Source organism: Papaver somniferum, chromosome 7 (assembly GCF_003573695.1).
Source record: "Papaver somniferum cultivar HN1 chromosome 7, ASM357369v1, whole genome shotgun sequence".
NCBI lineage: Eukaryota > Viridiplantae > Streptophyta > Magnoliopsida > Ranunculales > Papaveraceae > Papaver > Papaver somniferum.
This window is the reverse complement of record NC_039364.1, coordinates 20,703,641-20,722,369: the sequence shown is the minus strand read 5'-3', so window position 1 is coordinate 20,722,369 and position 18,729 is coordinate 20,703,641. Positions and strand designations below refer to the sequence as shown.

General features: G+C 36.0%; 1 protein-coding gene across 1 annotated transcript; it reads right to left on the bottom strand.

Annotated features, from left to right (window-relative positions):
- Positions 1-14,637: 14,637 nt before the first annotated feature.
- Positions 14,638-18,508, bottom strand: LOC113296640 (receptor-like kinase TMK4). Its single transcript, XM_026544941.1, has 2 exons — positions 16,062-18,508; positions 14,638-15,538 (listed from the first exon to the last, which is right to left on the bottom strand). The coding sequence occupies exons 1-2, from the start codon at positions 18,367-18,369 to the stop codon at positions 15,003-15,005; spliced, it is 2,844 nt and encodes a 947-aa protein (XP_026400726.1). The 5' UTR covers positions 18,370-18,508; the 3' UTR covers positions 14,638-15,002.
- Positions 18,509-18,729: the final 221 nt, after the last annotated feature.

The following is an 18,729-nucleotide window of genomic DNA, read 5'->3' as shown; positions in this document are numbered from 1 at the left end:
TGTCAAGGTTTTAATGAGGTAACATATCTGAGTCCAACTATATTCTAAGATTGCTTAATATTGTACTCTTTTTATTTAGTTCAGGTTTTGTCCCTCTGGGTTTTCCTGACGAAGTTTTAACAGGGCAATTAACTTAGACTCGGCGATCTTTAAAGATCTTATTGCATGTGACGAACTATATGTAAAATACGAGACAACATGTGAAGTACTACATTGAAGAGTTGTGCCAAGGTTTTATCCCACTGGTATTTCCTTGTCAAAGTTTTAATGAGGCAATTGATTTCGGCACAAGTCATCAAGGAGATGACGATATTTGAAGAACTATATGTGAAGCACTATGTATGAAGTTTATAAAGTTTTGTTTTGGTATTGAACCGCACAAGGGGGAGTGTTACAGGGCCTACGACCCATGGATGTGCGGTCCAATTAGATTCCTAGGATTATATAAAAAGGAAAATATGTAATGCTTTTACTCTAATCTCCTAATAAGATTGTTCTTCTCCTTCCTCTTATCTTTCTCTGTTTACTTTCATCTATAATTCTCCTAAAACACAAAGTGGATATTTCACCCAATTTTTATAACTGACTTTTGTATCCCATGTACTAAAATACCCTTTTTTTATTATCTCTCCAACGACAAATCTTTCTTTCCCTTCGGTTCCATCAATGGCCACCACGACCCTCTTCTCATGAATCAGGCCCCCCTTATTAACTGGTTCCATTTTACGAAGAATTACGACTATGCCTGCACCAGCTAAACGTGCTGCTCTTGGACAGTAGTATCAATCACCTGTGAAGCATTTGTTCTCACGACCAAGGTGGTCTCTACCTGTTCACAAATTAAAACGTAGTATAATTTGTGTTCATTAGTGATATGTATTAGACAGTCATCAGTTGAGAATTTGATACCAAACAGACAGACAAGAGAATCTACTTTCACTTTTTGTTTAATATTAATCCAACAGTTTCGAGTCCGTATGAATTGTCACTGTGGGTGTCATTTAAATCCTTCGTCAAAACCAGAATACAGATTCCCCTAAGATGACAATTACCAGAGATGACAATAACCCAATAACCAAGAATGTCTTTTCCTAATCGTTAAAGCTTGGGGCTGAATTTTAGGCCAGATGTGTTGGCTTTCTATGTTGGTTGATTTGATTGTATATGTGGTGTTATATACATTGAAGAAAAATATTTAGTTGACGAGTTTCGACTTGCATAGAAACTGTTTGGTAGAATGTCTCAAAGGCATATTCATTTGTAGATTGAATTTCGCAATGTACAATTAAATATGGCGTAGCTGTTGCCGAAGAACGTAATGCCGAGTACACAAATTTTACTAATTATATAGAATTTCAACTTCTGTTTTTAGTCTCAAGAGCTACAGAAATTGAGATGGAGGAAAATCATAAATATGAGCAAGCTAAGGAAAATCAAGGGAAGGTTGTACTAGCTTAGATCAAACAGTTAAAGACTCAAGAATTTATTTGAAGCAACAAACAAGTCACTTGGAAGTGGAAATCGAATCCCTTAGTAAGGCGGTACTTTTAATTATTGTAAGTACAAATGATAATGTTCTTTTTTTTTTAGTTTAATCAATTTTAGATGCTGTTCATTTTCAATGGTAAAGTAAAACTTCAATTATCCTGAGTACATAACAGAATAAACCGGGATGAAACTAGTTTCATCCTAAATATTTTGGGCAGGATGAAACTGGTTTCATTATGCATATTCTCAGAAGAAAAAAACAGATTCATCCTGCACAATCTAACGAAAATACATTTTAGTAACGATGCACCACTTTCATCCTGCATATTTTGACAAAAACATTTTTTTCATCAGGATGTATATGGTTTCATCCGGCATATTCTGACAATATTTTCAGTAGATAACAATATAAGCTAATTTAAGTTAATTTTTTTCATATACATTCATAGACGAATCCAGTTTCACCAATGACATAGAGTTTTACAAACAAAAAAAGTTCAACTTAAACTACATAAATAGCTTCTTTGTATCCATCTAATACTAAATAACATAATGAAACAACAGTCTTAGTTCTCGTTCAACTTCCAACAACTAATTTCAATATTGAGTATTTCAAACATGAGGTATACTTGTTTTGTGCTCATTTTCTTCCATAGAATTTCTTCGTCTTCGAAGGCATAACCATTACTCATCATCCATTGAAGTAGAAAACATACATTCCAGAGTTAGGACCGCAAAATCAAGTCTCTTTTTGGCTTGTATTTTATAAACGAAAAAAAAGTACACTAATAAATGTCAGCACATGATGAAACCTGAATGAAACTAGGCTCATCTAATGACAACACACGAATGAAACTGGTTTCATCCAATGTAATCACAAGATGGAACCAATTTCATTCAGTGGAAACACATGATAAAACCATGAAAAAAATATCATAGAGCACACTAACGCATAAACTACATTGGCTTTTATAGCAGGTTTAACAAAATTCAGAATTGAGAAATGAGTTAATCACATTAAATTAAAATTGCTAAAGCATCATGCCAATAATATATTTTGGGTTTAACAAATGCCATACTAAATTAAATAGCTTGTCATGAGAGTATGTAACAATAACACATGATGTACCAAGGTTTCATCCAGTGGCAACACATGATGAAACCGGTTTCACCCAGCCCATTTTTTTTTTTGGACGACGACCAAAGGGAGGAGTCCCTTAGAGATGAAAAAATGGTGAGTTTGTCCGTCACAATGTTTGTGCAGAGAAACTGAAATTGGCTTTTTGGAAATCACAATTTCATGAAATTAAGCTCAAACTTGGGATCATCAATCAAATTGATTACAGATTTCAATCAAACACCATTAAACAAACAGATTCACAGTTCAAATTTCTTCAAAATAGCCATCAGATCGATTGAAATCGATCAATTTCAGTATCATTTTATTAAAAAGCAGTTCCCTTTCATCGTCGGCCTTCACTGCTGCAGCAGTAATCTAGTTTAGAATATGCAGGATGAAATCGGCTTCATCCTGGTCTAATCAGAGTGTACACACAAATGGAAAATATTCAACAAAAATATAAACAAGGATGTGCTCAATTGCATCAGATATTATACAAGGATCTAAACAAATTCAACAAACTAGTATGTATCCAAATGCATCAAAAATAAAAATTAAAACATTACAATTTACATACACATTTCACATTTATAAACAGATCTAAAAAAATATTTACACAGGTGCATCAATTTTTTTACTAAAATGAAACCAATTTGAAATCAAATGTACTCATATAGAAAATTATGATATTGGGAACTTACCAATTTGAGCATGTTCTTTATTTCTCATCTCCTGAAATTTATTTGACGCAAAAACCTAATTATTTTAGTTTATGAATTTGAAATTTTTCAATTAAGCATTTAGAAAATTTACAGTGGATGATGGTGGTGTTAGCACTCGTGTCGATGATAGTGTTACAGATACATGATGATGTCGATGGTAGTGGTGGTGGGGATGGGTGGTGATGTCTACGATGGTGGCGGACGAAGATGATTTCGGCGATGGTGGTGGAGATGGTATTAGTGAAATCGTTGATGGTGGTGGAGGAAAATCATGTTGTCGATGGGGATGTTGGGGTTTTGTGGTGGTGGAGATGGTGTAGGAAGATGATGTGTGTGGCGGAGAAGAAAATCAATGTTTTTGAGAAGAGAAGTTGTGAAATCTCTTTTCTTTTTTGGATGAAGGTGAAGATTGGTAAGGATATAATTGTCTGATTTAAAATGACGTGTCTATTATCCATTTCACCCAACACAATTATTTACCAGTCCATTACAACCAGGTTTGTTGGGTTTCTGTCCATTTAACCCATTTTCTGTAAAGAATAACATTTGGGACATTTAGTTGAAACCCGTTTTGAGGTATACTCATTTTTTTTAGGCATACTCATTCATCATACCATCTAGGATGGGTTTATAAGAGGTGTCTAAAGGTAGTGCAGTTACCTATATATCCTTAAAAAATTAAATAATTAGAGTGCCCTTATCCTCAAAAACCTAAAATCAAAAATCAAAATAAACTTTAAGCTCAAACACCTTGGACTCCAATTCAATCAAGAAATTGATCAAGCAAAGCAAACACGAATCGAAGTGAGCGATGTTGGAGTGCGAAATCCAAATCTCAATTGCTCTTAGATGTATTTTAGAATGTATGTGTAACAAATCCATCTTGTTTTTGATTGATTTTATTTTGTTTAATTGATAGAATATGATTTCAAAGATGAAATTAGGTTTTCATAAGATCAGTTCGGTTGATCTTGGAGTATCAATTTTGAGCCGAACCTAGTGTATGATTTAGATAAACACTATGTTCGGCTAATGCGACTTTGCTAGATTTTTTTCGAATCAGCCGAACCAAAATTCGTCAGTTATAGAGTGAAGTTCGGCTGATAACTTCTCAGCCGAACCTCAGTTTTTTGAAAATATACCTAGGTTCGGCTGATAACTTTTCAGCCGAACCTCAGTTTTTTAAAAATATACCTAGGTTCGGCTGAAAAGTTATCAGCCGAACTGTTCATCTGGTCAGTAGATCTGGGTTTTAAAAATTCAATTTTTTGACAAATTCAACTTATAAAGAAAAATTAAACCTCGTATAAATACCTATGATTTAAATCACACATTTTGGTCACTTCTAATCACTAAAATCTCAAAATTCAAAACCCAAGTTTTTTTTCACTTCTTCTTCTTTCTCTCAAAATCCCAACTCTCTCACATAAATTTGATTTATCTACTAATTCACCACTAGTGATTTAATTTTTAATCAATCCTTAAAATTCCTAACTAATCAAATCTAATCATAATTATTAATACCAATTATGTAAGTATAGTTATGTCATTATCTAAAAGGGTGGATAAGGGGTGATGTTGTTTTTTATTTAGTGACCCTATTTTAGCATTATTTAGTATGCCTCAAAAAAAACCTAGCATTTTTAGGGGCCACCCCAAAGGATTTAGGGGCCATCAATTTATACCCAGCCAAAGACTCTAGTTAAGGGGTACCCTATATGATATTGAAGTTACATAAATGCCCTTATGGTAAAACTGTATGAAAACCAAATCAAAAACAATTCTACTCATTTCAACTCTTCTTCTTCCAGTTTCTTATTATCTTTCTATTGTGGAAGAAAAAAAAATTCCGCTCCAAAGTCAAATGGCCCCAATTAGGTAAGAATCTATCATTTTTGGGGTTTATTTCGCTTTAATTCGGCGAATCGAGAAAAAATAATTCTAGGGTTTTCGGTTATTTATCCAGATTCGGGCGATATTCATGCTCCTTTACTTCCGAATGTAGTCGTGTTCTTCATTTCTCAAGAACATCGACAGTATTCGGGAGAAATATTTGATGGTTATCGGCCGAATATTGTTGGTCATATCTTCCTGGATACAAACTGGTAATAATCGGTAGTTTAATGAATTTTTTGTCTCCCGAATATATTTAAGTAGACACACAGTATTCGGAAGTACACTCACTACCGAATATATATATATATATTGAAAAATCTCAAAATTTCTGATATAGGAAAAATCCCATTTTGGGGCCAGTATTTATTCGGAAGACAATATAATGTTATATACTTCCGATTATTTCAATTTCAAAATTTGAAAAGTATAAGTTTTTCCCAAATTCTGATTTTTGGGCCATCGTACATTCGGGACTTTACAAAACAATTATCCTCTGAATATAGCAAGTTCAAAACAAACCACGCCTTGGCTCTAGGTGGTTCCAAGGGCCAATATAGAATGTTAGACAACCCATATTCGGAAGTTTGGGTAACTAATTATACTTCCGATTATTTCAATTTCAAAATTTGAAAAGTATAAGTTTTTCCCAAATTCTGATTTTTAGGCCATCGTACATTCGGGACTTTACAAAACAATTATCCTCCGAATATAGCAAGTTCAAAACAAACCACGCCTTGGCTCTAGGTGGTTCCAAGGGCCAATATAGAATGTTAGACAACCCATATTCGGAAGTTTGGGTAACTAATTATACTTCCGATTATTTCAATTTCAAAATTTGAAAAGTATAAGTTTTTCCCAAATTCTAATTTTTTGGGTCATCGTACATTCGGGACTTTACAAAACAATTATCCTCCGAATATAGCAAGTTCAAAACAAACCACGCCTTGGCTCTAGGTGGTTCCAAGGTCCAATATAGAATGTTAGACAGCCCATATTCGGAAGTTTGGGTAACTAATTATACTTCCGATTATTTCAATTTCAAAATTTGAAAAGTATAAGTTTTTCCCAAATTCTGATTTTTGGGCCATCGTACATTCGGGACTTTACAAAACAATTATCCTCCGAATATAACAAGTTCAAAACAAACCACGCCTTGGCTCTAGGTGGTTCCAAGGGCCAATATAGAATGTTAGACAACCCATATTCGGAAGTTTGGGTAACTAATTATACTTCCGATTATTTCAATTTCAAAATTTGAAAAGTATAAGTTTTTCCCAAATTCTGATTTTTGGGCCATCGTACATTAGGGACTTTACAAAACAATTATCCTCCGAATATAGCAAGTTCAAAACAAACCACGCCTTGGCTCTAGGTGGTTCCAAGGGCCAATATAGAATGTTAGACAGCCCATATTCGGAAGTTTGGGTAACTAATTATACTTCCGATTATTTCAATTTCAAAATTTGAAAAGTATAAGTTTTTCCCAAATTCTGATTTTTGGGCCATCGTACATTCGGGACTTTACAAAACAATTATCCTCCGAATATAGCAAGTTCAAAACAAACCACGCCTTGGCTCTAGGTGGTTACAAGGGACAATATAGAATGTTAGACAGCCCATATTCGGAAGTTTGGGTAACTAATTATACTTCCGATTATTTCAATTTCAAAATTTGAAAAGTATAAGTTTTTCCCAAATTCTGATTTTTGGGCCATCGTACATTCGGGACTTTACAAAACAATTATCCTCCGAATATAGCAAGTTCAAAACAAACCACGCCTTGGCTCTAGGTGGTTCCAAGGGCCAATATAGAATGTTAGACATCCCATATTCGGAAGTTTGGGTAATTAATTATACTCCCGATTATTTCAATTTCAAAATTTGAAAAGTATAAGTTTTTCCCAAATTCTGATTTTTGGGCCATCTTACATTCGGGACTTTACAAAACAATTATCCTCCGAATATAGAAAGTTCAAAAAAACCACGCCTTGGCTCTAGGTGGTTCCAAGGGCCAATATAGAATGTTAGACAACCCATATTCGGAAGTTTGGGTAACTAATTATACTTCCGATTATTTCAATTTCAAAATTTGAAAAGTATAAGTTTTTCCCAAATTCTGATTTTTGGGCCATCGTACATTCGGGACTTTACAAAACAATTATCCTCCGAATATAGCAAGTTCAAAACAAACCACGCCTTGGCTCTAGGTGGTTCCAAGGGCCAGTATAGAATGTTAGACAACCCATATTCGGAAGTTTGGGTAACTAATTATACTTCCGATTATTTCAATTTCAAAATTTGAAAAGTATAAGTTTTTCCCAAATTCTGATTTTTGGGCCATCGTACATTCGAGACTTTACAAAACAATTATCCTCCGAATATAGCAAGTTCAAAACAAACCACGCCTTGGCTCTAGGTGGTTCCAAGGGCCAATATAGAATGTTAGACAACCCATATTCGGAAGTTTGGGTAACTAATTATACTTCCGATTATTTCAATTTCAAAATTTGAAAAGTATAAGTTTTTCCCAAATTCTGATTTTTGGGCCATCGTACATTCGGAACTTTACAAAACAATTATCCTCCGAATATAGCAAGTTCAAAACAAACCACGCCTTGGCTCTAGGTGGTTCCAAGGGCCAATATAGAATGTTAGACAATCCATATTCGGAAGTTTGGGTAACTAATTATACTTCCGATTATTTCAATTTCAAAATTTGAAAAGTATAAGTTTTTCCCAAATTCTGATTTTTGGGCCATCGTACATTCGGAACTTTACAAAACAATTATCCTCCGAATATAGCAAGTTCAAAACAAACCACGCCTTGGCTCTAGGTGGTTCCAAGGGCCAATATAGAATGTTAGACAGCCCATATTCGGAAGTTTGGGTAACTAATTATACTTCCGATTATTTCAATTTCAAAATTTGAAAAGTATAAGTTTTTCCCAAATTCTGATTTTTGGGCCATCGTACATTCGGAACTTTACAAAACAATTATCCTCCGAATAATATAGTCGTGTTTAGAAATACCAACTTAATCAGTAGATAATAATTTAAGTTTTCCACCGAATGTCTTATTCGGAGGTAATACGTGTATCGTTAACAACCGATTGTAGTGCACCAATGATAAGAAACCTCAACGACCATATTTTCAGAAACCTCAACGGCCATATTTTCAAAAATTAGATCCGTTGGAACTCTAATCTATATGAGGGTAACCCCTCTCAGTTATTATTGAGTAACAAATCTGAATGAAAAACCTTTTCAATGGCAAGTCCATCATCAATCGACAACATACTTCGAAGATGCAAGCGAACAACTACATCAATTGCAGCAAGGGAAGAAGAAATACAAAAAAGGAACAAACAACCCAAAAAAATTAAACCATCGTTAGTGGCAACGGAGGAGGAGGAAGAGGAAATCAAGGCTAAGAAGCGAGGTCAAGAACAATTCCATCATAGAGAAAGATTAAAACAAGTTGAGGAAGAGACCGAATGGATAAAAAATTATTACACTGTGAAAGATCTACCCAAAGAACAGCAGGACGATCGTATATTTTGGATTAACGTTTCATTGGGTCCTTTTGTTGGTAAGTACAAGAAGCCACGCCACAATTATGAACCATCCCATGTTTCTTCAAGGGTGCACCATGTTATAAAATTGTGCACCGAGTACAACCGTATTCTTGCTAGGCACAGAGACGACAGGTTTGCGGCACAAGATGCTTATTCCAAGTGGAGAGGAGAGTCGTTTCTACATTTCGAAGCCGCGTTGATTGTTGCATCTCGGACTGGGAAAAAAGAATAACATGTGATGTTTGAGTGCTGTAAATTCAAATTTTTAATATTAATCGGCGGTTTGATAAAATATGGAATTCCCGAATATGATTAATCGTATTGAAGTGTTATAATATTGTTGTTCCGATTACATAGTTTCAAAAAAAATTATAATCGTGCCTCGAAAAAAAACGATCAAACATCGTCATCATCCGAGGGGATCAATTAGAGTAACTCAGCGGGAAAGTTGTTGTCCATAACACGATCCCAATCAACCATGTTGGACTCATATTGTTTCACCCAATCCTTGCAATGGTTCATCGGGAAGTAATCGTGCCACTTACTCAACGGAGGTAACGGACAATCTTTCTTTACTCTTAAACCGATAAAATGCATTTCATTCACAAATGCCATTATGATTCTTCTATCTTTAACCGACTCGTCGCAAGCCGTTCTTGTGGGTGCAAACGTCATGCTAAGTCCATACATAGGAGGAACGAAGAAATGTACCACGCAATTCAAAACATCCGCTAGGAGATATCCAAATTTAGGCATTGTCATCCAATACTTGGATCCGATTGTCTTCAATCCCTTTCGACACTTCACACGCGCAACTAAGTCTTTGAACTCTTGTTCTTTGTCGTATCTATCTCCTCGCCTCATCATCTCCATATAAAAACCCTTGTCCTTCACTAGTTGTACCGCCATCTTATTTCTTAAATATTGGCATTGGGTGACATCTTCGATATCCGCCTCTCTAAAGTAACCCATTTGTTCCGTAGCAACGTGAAACCCACAATTTCCATCCCCATCAACCTCGTCGGTCGACAAAACAAATGGAATGATAAGTGGAGGGAGTTGTTCCAAATACTCTTTGTATATTGTATATGTGGATCGATTTGGTATTCCATTAATATCTCTAGGGCAACGAAGAGTACCTTTGTCCTCTTTTATAGTAAGAATTTCCATTGGTTGGGTTTGTTGTGAGGCGTTCATTTTCTCAACAACTTCTTCGACAACATTGGGTTGACTTACTTGAGAAGGCTCTGTAGAGATCTTTGGCCTTACTTGTTACGTTCTTCCAAGGTTAATTTACTAATGCGCTCATCCTCTTCCTTTGACCTCTTGGTACCCTTCCTTGGTCTTTTAGCTTGGAAATGATGATGGCAATTGGTTTTGAGATTCCATTGAATGTGCCACGTACATTGCAAGTTTTGGGCTTCCGGAAACACTACCGCTATTGCATGCATTAAGGCTTGATCGTTATCCGTTAAAATAACCCTTGGAAAATTATCACCGTTATAAATGGACCTCAACGTCTCCAACATCCAAATGAAACTCACATTGTTCTCATGATCCATTAAACCCCATGCAATCGTAAACGTGTTTTTGTCCGAAGTATGGCAAGCAATGTTCAACAACGGCATGTTATACTTGTTTGTCTTATAAGTAGCATCTATCAACAAAATTTGATGAAAGCATTGAGCCAATTGGATCATTTCGGGATGTGCCAAGAAAATACGAACCACTATACCATCCTTTTCTTCCCTTCTCAAGGTGTAGCCGTGTAACTCCGCTAACCACTCCGATTGTTGCATGACCGTTCTACCATCCCAATCAGTCCTTTTGATCGTAGCTAGGGCCGACTTAATTGTAGACAAAGAAGACAAGTTGTCGGGATCGTCCGCCTTTATTTTACTTAAGATCGCACTCGCTTTTTGGATCCGCATAGACCTCACCGTCTGCATTTGATGTGGTTTTAACTTGGCAACCATTACATGGTTGTGACAACCGTTATCAACTTTATACATTTTATACTCTTTACCTTTAATACCATCGGGCTTATAGAAGACAATCTTAAATGGGCATCCTATCTTCTTGGTATTGCTTCGGTATTTCCTATTCGTCTTCCGTATGTACTTACTATTCTTTCCCTCGTGACTCTTTCGCGTCCCACCTCGCTCACAAATCATTTCAAATCGAGTGTCACTAACATGATTATTTTGAACTACCACGCACATGTTATCTTTTGCCTTGTTCATAAGCCATTCCTTTGCCTCCTTCTTACTTCCAAATGTCTAAACGTGCATAAAACAAAACAAACCTAATAAGCATAACCATTTAACATATAAATTTTGAAAAAAAAAAGTAGTAATGAGTATACCAAATCGTTTGCATAGTATAGGGAAGTGTCGGGCCTCAAATAGAAGTCATCAACAAACTCTTCAACGACCTGCATATGAAAGCAACAAATTATTATACAATAATCGGAGGTTATTAAATAAGTCAAACTTCCGAATATTCTATATTCGGAATCCTATCGGTTACCCTAAACACCCGATCTATGCAAATGAATGTACACAGTTTACTGAGTGAAAAAAATGATATATTCGGAGGTAATTAAATAAGTCAAACTTCCGAATACTTTATATTCGGAATCCTATCGGTTACCCAAAACACCCGATTTATGCAAATGAATGTACACAGTTTACTGAGTGCAAAAAATGATATAATCGGAAGCTAAAATATATAGTAAAACAGCCGAATATAAATAACCGGGAGATAACTTTAATCGATAAACATCCGATTTTCAAGTTTTCGGAAATTTTATTTTGAGGCCACTGTTATATTCGGCAGTCAAATAATGTTAAACTATTACCGATTGTAAAGGATAAGAATACTGAGTTTTGAAATTTTCTGAGGAATTCGTTTTTGGGGCCATTCGGAGGTAAATAACTCTACATAACTACCGAATGTAGATATTTTTGGAAAACCAGTTTGGGGTTTTTCTCATATTCGGCAGTAAACTAGTATCTTGTAACTATCGAATATACATATTTGGTACTCAGTGTGTTATATTCGTAAGTTTAATCTAGAAATTATCTACCGAATCTGGGTAGTTCATGGCATTCAATGCATGCAATAATCGGTTTTTCTTGTTTACAAAAGCACACAAACGCATGCAAATCGAGTATTTGAGTTTCTTAACACAATACCTGTGTTTTACATGCATCGTTAGCTTCAATATCATGCGATTCTCCATTTTCTTCCATGAAAGGGTCGTCTATGTTTTCCTCTCCACAAAAGTTTGGATCATTCAACATATACCCCAAATCGTCTTCTCTAAACGGTCGTGAACCCTCAACATTTTGTTCTTCGTCATGATTCTCACCTTCTTCTTCGTATCCATCCATTTTTGTAGTGATAAAATGGGTTTTCTCTTTTTTTCCTTCACCTTCTTCTCTATAACTCTAACAACTCAAAAATTAAAAAGAAATGGAAAAAATGAAACACAAATCATTCTAATACTGCACCGACTACAATCGGAAGTATGGGAATGATTTTGGCTTCCGATTGCATTCGGAGGGTAACAATGTTATCATATCCTCCGAATATATAAGGGTAATTTCGCCATAACGAATTACGCGAGATAAATGCTGGCTACATTTTCCCTTTGGGTGACCTTTTTTGTTTTATTGTTGGCCCCTAAATCCTTTTGAGTGGCTCCTAAAAACGCCAGGAAAAAAAATTAAGTATGCCTCAAAATAGGTGTGTTACACACGTTCACCTAGTCGGCTTAACTGGCCCAAGTTTTTTGTTCCCCCTATCTTCCTCAATCGTCAACAATATCTCAACATTGCTCAGAGTGGCATACAAACTTGCTTCACTGAATCTTCTGTATACAAGACTTGTAGATTAACGCAGCCACCGAGTATTCCTTAATCAAGCTTGTGGGTGCCGCTACAAACCCTTAAACTGGGACCGAGGCCGCAAACAGTTTCACATAGTACCCGGTTTTCTGCCATCCTGTGCGACGAACAAAATATGAAGTCAACATCGACCAGCTGTACATTTATTTAGATGGACCAGTTGCTAAAGTTAGATTGGCCCAAATCTTAATGCCAATTGCTATTATCCTAGCGATGTCTGTAACATACGGGTGAAAAATGCATAACGCCAAGCTCTTGTGATGATGGCAATCGAGTATTCATTGGGTCTGCTGGGGACATGACAATCCCACAGCTAACTTAAAAAAACTGGTTTGGTTTGGTTTGGTTCTTCTGCCTAACTTGCCAAAGTCGTTGTCATTCTCAAACATTATCCTGAACAAAAGCAATGATTTCTGCCGCAATCAGTGCATCATTATATTCATTTTTGTGAGGCCACTCCACTCCATTTTCAAAATTTATTTTGATTGATAAAACACAATATTATGATGTATCAAATCAGGGTTGGCAAAGATATCAAATCAAAAAGCCAAATATTCTACTTCACTTTCTTGAATTAATATAAGCAACTTTTAATCCGTGCTAGTCTCACAAGTCCCCACCATTCATTTTCTTGACTGTTTAGGCTAACTTGCAAGTATAATGACATAATCTTGACATTTTAACGTCATTTTTTCTGCCAAACCCAACGGTCAATGAATTTGAGGCTAATTTTTTGATGACATGTTCTTCTTATAATTCTCTACACTCCCACCAAAAATGATAGCATTCCGAGATGTACAAGACCACTATCTACCATTTTGAATATCAACTTTTCAAAATTAACGGTTGAAATTAAAATTTGTGGATGATGAAATTTCGTATTTCGGAATTCTCTCATTTTTAGTCGGAATGTAGAGTTTTATACGAGAAACATGTCGCCAAAATATTAGCTTTAAATTCATTGCCGGTTAGGTTTGGTAGAAAAAATGACAATCATGTTAATGGATTATGTCATTATAACCATGTGAACGGATCCTTCCCCAATTTATAAAGGCAGTGCTCTCTCCCACAAAGAACAGCTAAATGGAAAACTGTCTGCAAAATGTGACTGAGCCAGGATAGCAGAAAAGTAAGAAAAAAAATGCACAAAATGACCTAAGAGAACAAGCAAAAACTCGTGCACGAAGAAATCCGGCTGCAGATTAAGACATTTTTTTCCAAAGTACAAAGAAAAAACTTAAAGCAGGTGGGGGCAATAACCGCAATTCCTTCCCGTAACTTTTAATTTTAAAAACCTTATTAATTAATATCCATAGTAGTCAAGCAGCAAAATTCTCTGTCTCCATCACTCCATTTCTTATCTTAAAACAAAAGAAATTTAAACCAATAAACAGCCGATCAAAAAAGACATAAAAAAAATATTTCACAAAAAATAGAAGAATTTAGAAGAAAAAGAAAAAACAGGGTTCATGACTCATGAGAAGAACATGTGGGGGCGGAATAAGTTGTGTTACTTCCCATGTGAGAAAGCAACCATAAACTTAAATTTTTGGTCCAATAAAATATCAACCAAAAAACACAAAACCAACCAACCAAGTTTCTTTCCAACAGCTTGTAACCAACAAATTCCAAGCTGTACTCTAAAGGAAAAGTTTGATTCAGATTGCTCAAGGTTTAAAATCTTGCTGGCATTATAACAAGATCATGCACACTATTATTAGTTCTACTTTGTTTTCACACCACAACTTGAAAAAAAAAAAAACAACAATATGAGCACATATTGCATAAGTTCCTCGGGAGGCTGCAGCAGAGGTAGTTGTCTCTCTAGCAGATTGCAACAGGCGTAGCGGTGACATATAGAACCTGAACTCAAAATTCGTCAGCACTGTAATTTCTCCTTGCACATCATAAATGAATTTAAAACATACTAGGCAATCATAAAAATGGTTTAGCATTCAGTAATTAACAAAGATTATCTTACAAATTGTCTTTCTATTTCTTCTCTTTAGTTTTCTGCATTAAAAATCACCCACGCTCAAATGTTCACTTTCTCATCAAATAGCCACCAAAACTAAGAACAACCTGTTAGCTTGCTTTACATAACAGAATCCAAACCAAGAAAAAATGACTCTTTTCTTGAAGGATTTCAAGACACTTTAAAGAACAAACTAAAAAGAAGAAGAAGAATGATCTATAACGTGGAAGTAAAATTAAAACTGAAAAAATACAAAAAAACTGACTTTCTTTGCTGACTAAACCCGAGGTTAATCAGTTTGAAACCGTTTTTTTCTTATCTGCAATCCATTGAATTAAACGTGTCAGCAAATCCGGATGGCTTGGTGGGTATACTTGATTGACTGTCTCCTAGACTAGAAGTGCGCGTATGAGAATAATGACCAGTAGCCATCGTCGAAGTTCCTTCATCTGACTGCCATCTCATTAAAGCTTGAGGGAGGCTCATATGGAGATCAATTCCGTATGCATCTTCTTCTTCATCTCGAGTAGGTTTCCACTGTTCTACTAGAGGACCCAGTACATTAACTGCATGTCCCATTTCAGGTCTCTGAGAAGGATCACGAGCCGTGCAATGGCCAGCAAGTTCAGCCACTGTCAAAATGTTCCCGTAAGTTTCATCATCTGGGTCAAGTGTGGGGTCAATATGCTTTCTGACACTATCTTTGTTGATGAGGACTCTACGGAACCATGTTACGAGATGAGATTGTTCGTCTGGCAAGTTCTCATCCAGAGCTTTTCTACCAGTGAGTATTTCCATTAATACAACTCCATATGCATACACATCCACCTTTCTTGTCACCCTGCCAGTAGCTGCAATGATGACAGACGATCGGTTCAATATTGGGACAAAGAGATCACTTTACTTGGACGAAACCAAAAAAATCACAGATAACTTCAAATTTTAATGTACTAGACTGAAGAGTTCAAAAATCTTTACCACCAGTTACTGAATAAGAGAGCACTTTACTGCGCAGTTAATACTCTAAAGTCTAATCACATAGGAAAAGCAAGAAACACCAAAGATTTTGCCCGATGTCAAGTAGCAGAGAGGCACAACAGTTCTCACAAACATTTATTTCTTAACTCTGACTAATCTAAGGATCAGCAATATATTTTTTATGTGCTTAAATATATTCAAGATGATAAATACTAAGATATCTAGAAGTAATTGAACATCTAGAACTATAGAACTAATTGAACATATGAAACGTTTGAACTCTAACTCATTCTTTCGAAAATGAAATGTTTTGAGAAAGAAAAAAAAGAAGTTCTAATCTAAATAGTTAGTTCAAGCATTATCAAGTAACTAAAAGAATCTGAAAAATGCACATACCAGCATATTCTGGTGCAAGATATCCGAATGTTCCTGCTAATCGTGTCTCAAGTGAATACTTCCCGTCAGGTGCATTTTTTACAAGACCGAAATCTGCAACCTTGGCTCTCATATCATCCCCAAGAAGAATATTTGTAGGCTTTAAATCTCTGTGAATGAAACTCTGCTGGGCTAGACTGTGCAAATACTCAACTCCTCGGGCTACATCCAATGCTATTGAAACCCTTTGTTTCCATGTAAGAGGATTGCCTCCACTTTGACTCCACTCAAACAAATGATGGCTCAAAGTCCCCTGTGGCATGTACTCGTACACCAAAAGCCTCTCGTGCCCATTAACACAGAATCCCAATAAGGCCACCAAATGCCTATGTCTAACCTTGGTTAGAACTGCAATTTCTGCTTGAAATTCATTTAATCCCTTTGTACCCATTAAATTCGATTCCATTCTCTTCACTGCTATTTGAGTGCCATCGTGAAGTTCTCCTTTATACACTATTCCAAATCCTCCCCTGCCCAATATGTTCTTCTCACTGAAATTGTCAGTAACTTGTCGAAGAACCTCAATAGAAATCGTGACGTTACCCCCTTCAAAGTACTGAGCTTCACTGTTGTTGTCGCCGCTGCTCTGACTGGTCAATTCAGTGGCAACACCACCATAGCCATTCCTACTACTACTGCCCGCAGTTCCAGTACCCCTTGCAATTTCTTTCCCATTTCTAGGAGGACTTTGAACCCTCCCAAATTCCACGTGGTGCTTTCTCTTGAAATATTTATAACCAACTAACAATGCGACAGCCAGAAAAACAATTACAGCAATTACAACACCGGCTATCATACCTGCTGATACAGAAGCATTCTTATGTGCTCCAGGTTGACCATCAGGAGACGACGGATCACCACTGGGAGGAGAACCACTAGGAGCTATCACTTTACCCCAATTTGGATTACCGTCGAACTTCAGTTTAACTTTTTCTGAGGGATATGCAGGAACTAATCCTGAGAGATCATTGTTACTAACATCAACAGTTTGAAGCTGAGTCAAGTTCAACAAACCATCAGGAATTGAACCTGTAAGATTATTATCATTCAAGAACAAACTCTTCAACGAACCAAGTTCCGCAAACGCTGGTGAAATCGTACCCGCAAAATGTTTCTTGGCAAGATTAACAACAGTAACATTCTTCTTTTGATTATCACAAGTAATAAAAGGCCAATCTTGGCAAGCATCATTGCCTTGCCATTTATCAGCTAAAGTAGCTGGCCACCCTAATGCTTCAGCAATCTTTAACAATGTAGTCACTTGAGGATCACATGGACCTGGTTCCTCTTTACAAAAACTATTCTGCCCTTTGATAGTTACATCAGTTCCAGCTTTGAAAGTCGGAAACTCTCCCATTAACTTATTATTAGATAAAGCAACTTTCCTCAATGAAGGAAGTTCCGTCAATGAACGTGGAACAACACCAGTTAATTGATTATCCCTCAGGTTTAAATCATAAAGATTAGTACAATTCGACAAGTCAGGAATTGCACCTGTAAACTTATTCTTATTAACCCAAACTTGAACTAAATCTGTCATTTTTCCAAGAACTTCAAGAGTACCAGACAAACCACCGGTTACCTGATTATTGACAGAGAAATTCTTCAATGAAGATGTAGCCAAATTCCCTGGAAGTACTCCTGTAAGATCATTGTAAGAAAGCCTTAGATCCTGTAAACTCACAAACCCAGCAATAAAATCAGGTATAGAACCCTTTAGATGACAATTACTTGCATAAATTGTAACCAAATTTGTTGATTGTGTCAGATCTTCAGGTAAACTCCATGGTTCTAAATCAGAATTTTCGCTCACACTTATAACTTGTAAACTTGTTAACCCAGAAAAGACCTTTGGTGGTACAGAAGTGAAATTATTGGTATCTAAGAAGAGTTCTTTAAGAAATGCAAGATCAGAAAAACTAGGTATTGGACCTGAAAATCGATTGTTTTGTAAAGTAAGGGTTTGTAACTGAGTAAGCTGATTGAAATCAACCTTTTCTAATGACCCAGATAATAGTTTTTGAGATAAATCAATTATTTGAACATTACCACCATTACACTTAATACCAGGCCATTCACATGGGTCTGGTCCTGACCATCCTGATGGTCTTGGTTTAATGGCTTCTGCAAGTTTTTGAATCACATCTGCATCTGCAGAAAGACCCAATGAGAAGCAAAAGATTGTGAAGAAGAAGAACAGGAAGATGGTGATTGAGAATGGAGGAATTAGGTTTTTGAGAAATGGGTTTCTTTTTCCTTTTTCTTTCATGGCGTGGGTTTTTTTTTTCTGATGAGGAGAGAAGAAGAAGGAAAAAGAAAAGAAAAAAACAGAGAAATTTGTTTGTGTGTTGGTTTTGAACAGAGGGTTTTGTAAGGAGGAAAAAACGGAGGTGCTGTTTTTTTTCTGTCATAATAATAAAAATTTTATCAGTCTGTATTAAAAGGAAGGGAATAAATATGGACGGAAATGGCTTTAGGTGGGTGTATAATGAGTGACTATTTAATGCAAGTTACTTGATTTGAGATTTAATACCGGTTAAATTAAATTTTGGTATGTTAGATTAATGGGGGATTTTGCATTTTCCCCTCGGAGTAAATAATTTTGCGTTTCCTTCTTTTTAAATTATTA

Bases quoted from the DNA above. Each gene is read 5' to 3' on its own strand.
- LOC113296640 (XM_026544941.1), bottom strand. From the start codon at position 18,369: ATGAAAGAAAAAGGAAAAAGAAACCCATTTCTCAAAAACCTAATTCCT. The intron at 15,539-16,061 runs GTATGTGCATTT...TCATCATTGCAG, and splicing joins TCTTGCACCAGAATATGCTG to CTACTGGCAGGGTGACAAGA.